The sequence below is a fragment of the Anomalospiza imberbis genome, chromosome Z (assembly GCF_031753505.1).
Source record: "Anomalospiza imberbis isolate Cuckoo-Finch-1a 21T00152 chromosome Z, ASM3175350v1, whole genome shotgun sequence".
NCBI classification, from domain to species: domain Eukaryota; kingdom Metazoa; phylum Chordata; class Aves; order Passeriformes; family Viduidae; genus Anomalospiza; species Anomalospiza imberbis.
The window spans coordinates 36,445,737-36,456,663 of record NC_089721.1 but is presented as its reverse complement, the minus strand read 5'-3'; the positions used below and the strand labels follow the sequence as shown (position 1 = coordinate 36,456,663).

At 39.3% G+C, this 10,927-nt stretch overlaps 1 protein-coding gene across 2 annotated transcripts in view; it reads right to left on the bottom strand.

The window, feature by feature from the left end:
• Nucleotides 1-944: 944 nt before the first annotated feature.
• Nucleotides 945-10,927, bottom strand: part of GLIS3 (GLIS family zinc finger 3) — a 195,149-nt gene continuing 185,166 nt past the window's right edge. For both annotated transcript variants that reach the window (XM_068177058.1, XM_068177057.1), the window contains exons 8-10: nt 10,124-10,302; nt 2,828-3,007; nt 945-1,623 (exon numbers count right to left, since the gene is read on the bottom strand). In XM_068177058.1, the coding sequence (XP_068033159.1) occupies nt 1,487-1,623; nt 2,828-3,007; nt 10,124-10,302 (496 nt within the window). In that variant the 3' untranslated portion in view covers nt 945-1,486. The remainder of the gene's footprint in view (nt 1,624-2,827; nt 3,008-10,123; nt 10,303-10,927) is intronic.

The following is a 10,927-nucleotide window of genomic DNA, read 5'->3' as shown; positions in this document are numbered from 1 at the left end:
AGCCAAATTGGACTTAACAACTCTCAAGTTTGCCATGGAAAAATAAAGTTGTATAAACCTTTTTATTTTATCTTTTCAGAAGAGTTATTTCTGAAGCATAGTTATGGTCCAGCCTTCAAGGATGAACTTCTCTGTCCTTACTCTATCAGGTCATGACAATATTATGATGTACACTACACAATAAGAAGTCCACAAAATGTATGAACAGGAATTAAAACCTAAAAACTCAGTCTTACTAATGTAAGAGCTGTTCTCAAGGCATACAGGATCACAGTGATGACATGTCCAATGCAAAATACTGGTTTTAACTCATAACCTTGTATGTTTTATGAAGGACAACCTAATTTGCTTGCATCCTGGACTACGTTTGAGGACCTTGAGCCTGACATTGATCAGAAAAATCAAAACCACCAAAACAGTCCAGTTTTATCTTTCTAAGTAACCAGAGGAAACACACTACACTTAATAGTAGTTCTTCTTTCTGAAAATGTGTTACGGAAAAAGATTAGGACAACCAAAATTTATTGAACCAGTACAGATAGCTTCTAAAAAAAATGTGGAATTTAAGGAAGAATCTTTCCTACAAAAGATTTTAAACCTTCCTGCCAAAGACTATAGAACATACAGCAACAATGCTCTACAATCTAATTAAAAAGGAATGGAAAGTTAAAATGCATTTATGCTTATCTGGCAGATGTACTAAATAGACACAAAGCCCACATAACTTCTTGTGTATTTAAACCATCTTATTCATGCTTACAGGGTCAGAATGAATATTGGGCAAACAATAATAGCCATATTGTGTGGCTTAAAATAAAGAGGGAAGGAAAGGACGCCTAATCTGAGGCCTGTAAGAAATAGTCTACCAAGAACCTTTGATCCAAAAAGAAGCCACACCAATGCCTCCAATAGGTAGTGCATATATATATATATATATATATATATATGTCTAATTTCTCTCCATTTTGGATACTGGTGTGTGTCAAACTTTGGAACTATCACATGCAAACAGGTTGTGCAAAAACTGTATGCCTTTGAAATGTTTGTAGTATTCTCTGGTTTTGCTTCTTTTCCGTTTTTGAAAAAGGAATTTTCTAAAGCTGTGTTCTTCTGTAAGTGCACCCATTCAACTTGAAAGGATTACAGCCAACAATGAGTTTTCTTATTTGGTCTCTGAATTCCCTTTGAGAAATTAAAGGAAGAAATAATTTTAAAAGTGTCATTGCTGTACCACAGATGAGAAGAAAATAAACAATTGCTAAGGTTTTGGCAAAGCTTGCTTTCTCCAAACATTATCCTTCTCAGTTTGCTGCTTGATTAAATGAAGAATGTTTGGTCATTGCTTTTTTCCTCTCCATTATGTATGTATATCTAGTCATATCCCCATACATACATGGAAGTTTCATGGAGAGAAAAAATTTGTAGGGAAATTACAGAAAGGGAAGATGAAACAGAATCAAGTTCTTGTAACTAGATATACATTACTTTAGCCTTCAGTGTATACAGAAGAAAGCTGGCTGGAACAATGTTCCACTGCATTTACTTGTAGCAAACTGCTGTCCTCTGGCATGCTGCTAGCCGAATCACCAAAGATACCTACAGACCCTGCTGGAAAGTCATACACTGGGAGAAGAAACAAAACAAAAAAGCCCTCATTAATAAGTAGGATAACTATATAATGAAGTATGTCCTAATACTTATGCATAAACTGGAAATAGTTTTAAATCAAATACACAAATAAAATAAACAAGCCAACATATGCATTAAATTAATGACACAACTTACTGCTTACCAAGGGAGGAATTTTCAGTTCTTTCAGAATCAAGTCTGAAGTACAGCAGATTTCATTGCAACTAACACCTCCCCATTTAATGGGTGTTAAAATTGTGATAATTTAAAAAAAAAAACTTCATGCTTGTTTAACAATCCTCATCATATTGAACACAGGATAAAAGACAACAAAATATTGTAGAATATTGCCATCAAATTGACCCTGGCATAGAAATTACTACCATATTGCTATTACAAATGGCAATATAAGCCCAAGAATAAATGTTTGCAGACACACTCTCAACTTTTGGATAACATATTTACATACTGTGAGATTCCTCTTTGTAATTACAGGTGCACTGGCTTTGCAATACACTTCTGAAGGACCAAGACATAAGAGGGACTTCAAAGCACAATAAAGGTTAAGTGGATTCATCCTGTGTGGAAGGACAGTAAAAGACCTGGGCTTTAGTCGAGCGTTAAGATTAGGCTCACTGTCTTGTACTGATCCTTTGCACAGGGATCTTTCCAGAGCAGCATGCAAGCCCCTTAAGTACTTTTCATCTAGGCACAGACTAAGTTACGTGCACACAGATGAATGCGCATCCAGGCAGTTTTTGTCATGGAAACATGAATAAATGAAATTTAAGACTGATAAAAACCAAACATGCACCAAGCAAAATCAGTAGTTTGAATCATCTCAGGCCCCTGCCACAATATGTGCAGTGGAGTGGAGTGGCTGCAAAAATATCACAGAAGGCTCAATGGACCGTATTTTAGGTCAAATACACAAGCCAGAGACTGTCTAAGCCCCACAGGCTAGAACCTTGAGAATCCTTCAGTAGTGTTCAGACTGCACACAGGCTGGTTGTTACTGTCACCTATGGTGACTTCCGGCCTTCCAACACCAACTGCTCCATGAAGATCTGAAAACTATCTCTTTGTAAAAAGTCAAATCTGGTATGACATGTCCTACCCAAATACACAGCTTATGCACATCTGCCAAAGTTCACAAACTTTACACAATCATACGTGGAGTGACCAGCTGTTTATTTACCTTTGATATCAGAATGATCTGAAAAATTTCCATGGAAAATGCCAAGCCCTCCCTGGCCTGCTGATGTGAGAGCTGAGCAGTCAACAGGAGGAACCATATTGCAAGAAACACTGTCTTGTATGTTCTTCTGAGTGTCAGCATGATGTGGAGGGCAGAAGCTCTGAAGCTGCCCATAAAAACCTAGAATGAGAAGAAGGCCATCAGTAAAAGACCTGGACAGAGATAAAAAGGATATTATGTGGAACCATGGCCATGAGAATGATAAAAACTTCAACTGCCCTACCACTAGGTCTTCAATAATTTTAAACAAATGAAGCAGTATTGATATGATGCTCCCTAAAACTTCCTCGGGTTGCTACTAGTTTCAAACACAATCTATTACATGGACATCCTGATTCCACCATGGCCTCTGAGATACATTGACTGGCTAGAAACTGAAATTTTTCAGGAAATTTCTCCCTGTACTGCACAATCCTGTGTCTGAACTGGTACTCTCCAGAGTCACACTGTGCATCTGCCTGAAAATCTAAGAAAATGCTAAATTCAAAATGAAAGAAGATTATGCAGGTAAAGTCTGAATAAAATCCAAGGACCTATCATTGATGCCAAGACAGCTGGCTGATAGTAGGGTCATGCATAGAGACTCTGAGCAATTTTTTTTTTTAATAGAGAGCACAGAAAAGTAGTGTAACTTTCCTAGATACAAGTTCTTTCCACAATTCAGTGTCAATTATCCATCTTTTAAAATAGAGAGTCATAAACAAGAAATAAGCAAATGTAGCTCTCTTCCCCTCAGTTATTTAGCACTATTCTAAATGTCTTTGTGAGCATCTGCAGTGCATCAAGCCACAGTGCAGAGGCCTTAGAACTGGAGCCCAACGTGACACAGCAAAATCTCTTAACTTGGTGTCTTTATTCACACAGTGTCATGCTCAGGATAATCTACAATACAGCTGAATGTAGGTTAACATGAAACCATATCCAGATTAGGCAGCAGACCCTGACCGTACTTGAGATATCTGTTAAGGAACTAACTGTACCATCAGTTTTCTGTGTTTACATGCAGCAGAGGAAAAACAAAAAAAAGCGAACAGATTGGCTAATAAATTTCCATCAACTGAATATTTCAGCTGCAACTCTGGATTATAAAATTTTGTCTCTTATTAAACTATTTAAAACACACACATACACAAGGTTACATCAGTGTTTCTTTGAATCACTACACTACAAACAAGGTTCACAATGTCAAGATACAGAACAAACAGCTATTCTTCTGACATGACAGCATAACTACCCTAGGAAAATGAAATATTTTTGAATATGATAGAAGTGTAAGCTGTAACAATTGTTTCTAAAAGCAAGAAGTTCTTGGTTTTTTATCACATAAAGAGCCTTGTTATGAAGGCTCATTCTAAAAATCCCTGGTAGACAGGTCAGCTCAAATTCACTTGTACAGTTGTGGTCCACATACAATTGTAATAGCATCCTTATCCTATTGAACTGTTGTGGACAAAGATTTCATTATAGATTTGTAATGAATGACTGCCACAATTATAATTTCCATATGGTAGGAAGTTTCTGATGTCATGTCTCTGCCTGTCACAAGAAAGAGAGAATATTTTCTCAAGAAAATCATCATAGTTGCCATTCAAAAATATATGCCATGTTTGAGTACTCTTTGCTTCTATGGCATGTAAAAATTCCAGCTGTCTTTGGTCTGAAATACTTCAAGACAGTGTTTCTTTGTGGTATGTTTCTGCATGTCCATTAGGCAAATTACACAAACACCAAGTAATCATGTGGTACCATCTGGCTGTGAAGAACAAAAGGAAAAGAAAGAGTACAAGAGAGATCCAAGTCACATACAGTACTAACAAACAGATTTGCAAATGTGAAAAAACAGAAATGTTTCTGTTTATTAAAATCTTATTATTTATATTTAAATATAGCTGTTACTAGTAGGCCTGTCTGTATAGAGGCACTAATATAACTAACTCATATAGGCTAACAATTTTTTTAAAGAAATGACAACTTTTTCTTTTCTTTAAAGGAATACTTTGTATTTTTTTTTTTTTTTTATTTCGTCCATAACTCAGACAGCTCTGGTCATCAGCTTAACTCACAAACACATGTGAGCAGAGTTACAGAAACAATTTTAAAGAACAACCAGATTTCTAGTGCAAAAATGTTCACAGTACCAGACACATCCAAAAGCAAGTCAGCTTTGCCCATGCCCAAAGAAGTTTTACCTTACTCTATACTACACAGCACAATAAATTTTCTCACTGTGAAGAGGGAACTTCTGTTGCTGTTCTTTCCTTTCATACTGAGCATATCTCTTCTGGCTCGTCTCAGAGCAAGCAATACCATATTCTGGCAGCTGCCTGTGTACTGTAGGTGCCTGTGTCTCCAGACACCTCTCCTGAGAGTGGTTTTTCATGGTTGAAAAGAATCACCAGTACAATACAGGTGCTGGGCGAATTGTTGCAGATTTCCAGCACCTGCACTGTCTTCTGTCTACAAATGCATATTTCATTAGCATACAACAGCATCTAGCTGGAAAGTTGTCATTCCAATCTCCAAGTCAGGATAGTTTCAGATTTATGTAATGGTAATACATAAAAGACCCTGCAATCTAGTGAAAGGAAAAGAAGAGCTTCATTTCCACAGCTCAGTGAGGCATCTAATATCACTTCTGAACCTTCTACACTGCAAAGGATATTGTGAATTTCATAAGAGCAAGAAAAGGGATGATTTAGTCAATTATGTAATATTCACTGAGGTAATAGAAAGCCCTCTCTGACATTACTGTGTATGTTGAAAATCAGTCAGAACAAATAATGAAACTTGAACTGTAGACAATGTTCTTCTAAGAAAAAGACATTTCACAATACAAATAGCTATTAGATACAAGAAGGCTGTCAGTCTTGGATCTCATAAATATTTCTCTCTAAAGGATAGCACTCTGAGATCACCATGATCTTTTAAGATGTTCAGGCTTTCAGAAACTGTGTCCGTTTAGAACTTGTTTTCTTCAAAAAGCTTTTGGGCAATGAAACTCTTTCTTCCTTGATAAAGCAAATTTATATGGAACTGACAAGTTTAAGACTACATACTGAGGCAGAGTGTCACCATAGTCTACTAGTAGATTGAGCTGAAGTGGCTATAGTTACAGCACTTTAAATCTTGAAAAGGTGGGTTATGAACTGCAGGAGATAGAAATTAACAGAACTTCCCACAGCCACTTGTTGTATACATAATAGTATGGTGCAGAGATAACTCCATGGTGTTTTTCTGCATTGTAATGAATTGACCAAGGAAGACAGCAATCTTTGTATTGGTAGTGGGAAAATATAAACTCTTCAAACATCTGCTTTTGAGACAGAGAGTTTAGGTAAGCCCTTAAGGCACACAGGACAATGCTTTCAGTGTAGCATATAGGATGACAGAGCTGTGCTTAAGCTGGAGGGAGTACATTCTGACAAAATACCTTGTATAGTGACGACAGGTTACTTGATCTTTGAAAAATCATTTAATACCCACATTGTGGGTATTGAATTGCATTGTATTAAATCTTTCAATAATAAAAAAATAAGTTCAGTCTACATTGTCTTCATACTAGTTTTAAGTGCAAAATTGTTTAGAATTTGAACTTTGAGTTGTTATCTGTGTACAAATAATTCTTGTCAGCAGTGTCTATTTTCAACATAAGATTTCCTAGGAGAGTGAGGCAGACACAGTAATGCTAACATGGGACTAAGTATGGTAAAGGTTTAAGGTCCAAGCCCTTGAAAGTCAACGATTTTTTGATCTCAGAAGATAGTATTAAACTGTATCTTAAATTTGGACATGTAATAGGACTTCAATACAAATGTGACATTCACTCAGATGAGGGTCTCTACTGGGCCTTCTTCTTGTAAAGAATGATGACTCACATCTTTTGTCTTTTTAAATCCTCTTTGGACTGTAGGAGAGGGAGATGGGAACACAGTAGCATTGTTTTGGCCTGCCCTGAAGAGCAGATGCCCAAGGAGATATGAAGGTTGCTGCACAAGCCAGTGCAAGACCTGTGTGGAGCAACAATTAATCCAGGGTGATCTGTGAATCTCTGGAAGGCAGGATTCTTTGGAAGGTCTTCCACTTTGGAGCAACTAGTTGTGCTCCCAGCTTCTAGGATTCCTAAAACTCCCATGGCATGCAAGGAAGAAGGTGGTAAAGCCATCTGTATAACTGAAAGACAACTTTTGTTCTAGGCAGAAAGACAGACCTTAATGTCTCAATGCCTTTCAGGATGATTTCTTGCCAAATGTTCAGCAAAAAGGGAAGTTAAGTAAAATATTTTGAACGGTGGAAATAGAAGGGCTAACCTGATCCCTTCAAGCCTTGCACTAGAAATTTAGTGGACCTGTTCTGGCATGTTTTCACGTATGTCATATGACAACTGTATATTAAGAAATTTCACCCTGTACTCTGTTAGCGATACATTATTAGTGAAACTTCTGGCAGAGAATATAGAAAGCCAACTATAACTGCTTATGTACATTAGTAAATTTCAGTATCTTCTAGTACTGTACAGAAGTACTTTACAGTGCTGTAAAGAATTACTACTTTGTGGAGAAAACCACCTGCCTCAGATCCTGCTTCTCTGTGGCCAGTACAATATGAAAGTGTAACATGATTGGCACTTTCCTTTCTCTCCTTCACATTTATGAACTCAGGAAGATGCCTGTTTCCTCTCTTTGCCTAGAGAGACTGCTTACATCAGTGGAAGAAAATAAGCCTTGTATTGTGGTTTGACACTGGCCTAACGCCAGGTACCCACGAGAGTCGCTCAGTCACCCTTCCCTGCTATAGCTGGGCAGCAGAGGGAAAAAAGGAAAAAAATTAACAAGGGGTTCATGAGTGAGATAAGTCGAGAGAAAACACTTCAAGGGTAAAACAGACTCAATGTTGCAAAGTGAAATTTATTACTAACAGAATCAGAGGAAGATAATGAGAAGTAAAATAAGCCCTTAAAAACACGTTTTTCTGTCCAGACCCTCTCTCCTTCCTACAAACAGCACAGGGAAACGGGACATGGGGGTTTTGGTCAGCTCATCACTAAAATTTTCTTCTGCTGCTCAGGGAGAGGAGTCCTTCCCCTGTGAGACTGTGGGGTCCCTCCCACACGACACAGTTCTCTGTGAACTTCTCTTTGTGGGTCCACCCTCACAAGCAGCAGCCAAACCACACCTGTTGCAACTTGAGTCCCTCCCATAGGCACACAGTCCTCCCAAAACTGCTGTGGCATGGGTCACTCTTCTACGGGGTGCAGACCTCCAAGGACAGGCTGCTCCCTGCTAGAAGCAGGGCCCCTTCTCTTCACCAGATCTCCCACTGGACCAGAGCCCCCTCCAGGCATCCACCTGCTCCAGCATAGGCACCTCCCCCATGGGCTGTGGGTGGATCTCTGCATCCCCCATGGATCCCCACAGGCTGCAGGGGCACAGCTGCTTCACCATGTGTCGGAACCCAGAATGTCCCTTGGACACTCTTGGATGTTCCGGGCCCAGGTCAGAAGCATTTGAGACCCTGGAATGCAGCCACAGACGCCTGTGGCTTTGAACCTGATCCATGGAACAATTTACCAACCTTGCAGGAAGAACAAGAAATCACAAAAGTTTAGATATTATAGTAGAAGTAGTCACAAAGTGAAAGGAGGAGTTTTTGAGTGCTGTACAGGGGGGGTTTAGGCCTTGTACAGAGGGGTCTGAGTTTTGTACATGGGGGTCAGAAGTTCTAAGATGGAGGGACTTGGGTGTGCCCTGTCCTTCTTCCTTCTTCTTCCTAACCTCCATGTTCTTGGTGATGTTGGCATTCACAGATTGGTTTAGAGTAGAAAGTCACTATTCAATATAGGTGATGGGCATTGGGGAGAAACTATAAACATCTAATACGTAATATATGATATAAAAGAGGGCACCAGCCCCCTGGGCGTCGGAGTGTGCCCTTGCCTGACTGCTGAACGGACCACAGCAGGTCAGGGAGAAATCTTTTAGCTAACATACAATAAACTACCTTGAGACCGGATGACTGAAGACTACTGAGTCTTTCTTTGGAGACACGGGTTGGAGGAGAGACTTTTCCACCTTTACGGGCTCACCCCAACCAGGGGTGAGTTCCGACAACCATGGTCTCACCATGGCCTGCAAAGAAACCTTGGCTCCAGCACCTGGAGCACTTCCTTCCCCTCCTTCTGCACTGACCTAGATGTTGACATGTTTCCCTCACATGTTCTCACCTCCTCTTTTTCTCTGACTAGAAGCAAAACTGTGCCCACTTTGTTTTGATTTTCTTCTTAAATATATCATCACAGAGGCATTACCAACCTCATTCCTTGGCCCAGTTTTGGCCAGAAGCATGTCCATCTTGAGAGCCATCACAGATTGGCTGTGCTGGACATGGTGGAAGCTTCCAAGACCTTCTCACAGGAACCCATCTGAGCCCTTTTGTGGCCCCTCTGCTACCAAAAACCAGGCTGTGCAAAACCAATACACCTTGCTCTTCCCAGGATGTTTTCTATGATATCTACAATTATAATTCTCAGGAAGCCTGATCAATAAGCAGAATCCTAAGACCTTTAAAAGTCCAGTCTGCTATGTACCTTGTGTCTGTAAGTATGGCAAATCATATATTTAAACAGTTGAGAGGAAACAACAATATGCTGTCAACACACTCCTGAAATGTTAAGGTAATTAACTTCAGTCTCCACCAGCTAGGAAAAACAAACAAAAGAAACAACCCACAAGCTGATTTTTTTCTTTGGCTACAGAAGAAATATACAGGATTGAAGAGAGAGAGAGAGGTTTTGTGGAAGTTGATTACACAGCACAAGTGGGAACACAGCTGCAAGACTCTTCCATGCTTACAGAAGAATTCTCCATCTCCCCTCAAGTGCAAGGGACAAAAATATCCTACCTCTTGAAAAGCAAGTTAAGACTGACGTGCTAAATCAGGAGGGATAAGAAGTGTAACATTAGAAAATTAAAAGTCATCACAGAATTTTTTTGCCATTCTGTGTGAAGAACACCACTGAAAACCAATATGAACATGTAACTCCATACCAGGATGAATAACAACTAGCTAAGGTAAATATCTTAAGGAAGTCTGAAGGCAGGGTTCTGAAGGCTACATCCCAGGGTCTTTCAAGGAAAAGTACCTTAACAGTATCAGTGCCTGTCCCTAAAACACTTTAATTTGAAGACAAGCAATAGCAACAAACAACTAACATCAGTGATGAAGGTTCTTCCTTCTTACCCTGGATGTGAAGGGCATTTGGCTGAAAAGAAGGGCTTTCTGCTGGTTGGTATGTCTTCAGAGGCATCCCTGCAAGCTGTGGAAGCTGAGGAGGTTGTGGAGTCTGTCTCTGCATCATGGGATGTTGAATGGACATTCTCTGGGGGCTGATGTGATGAGAAGGAGTTGGAGCAACAAACCTAAAAGTTCAAAACCACCATACTGTAAGATCTCCAACACATTAGAGCTAAAGATTGTTTTTACTTTATTTAGATCACTTTAGTTAATTGAATAGATACAGACTTCCAAAATAACAGTGTGCAGCCCAAATAGAGATGTCATATTTTTAAATGGTGATGTATTGTTAGACTTGACATCTGGGAAATTAGCAGGCTGAATTGTCCCTTATTATAGAAAAATACTTTTAACCCATTCCTTCTGTGTGTGTGTCTAAGCCATAACTGGAGGAGATGCCTCAAGAGAGACCTCATTTTTGAGGCACTGCCAGCTGTTTATTGTAAGCCTTTGTATCAATTTTATTTATCAATAAATAGCTGTTCTTGCTCACTGACACTGAGATATCAGTTCAGGTCATTGGCCACTGAGGTGTTAGGTATTAGGCTCAGGCCCAAGTTTCATGCTCTAGAAATCTTTGTATGTTACATAGAGCTATTTGAAAATAAACAATCTGATGTCAATATAATGTAGGTTGGGGGAAGTGTTAAATTGCTTCCAGAATCTGACCATATCAAAATGTTGATCTGTATTCAAACTATAAACTTACAAGCCTGGCAGAGGAGAGAATGCTTGAGAACAAATCTGGTG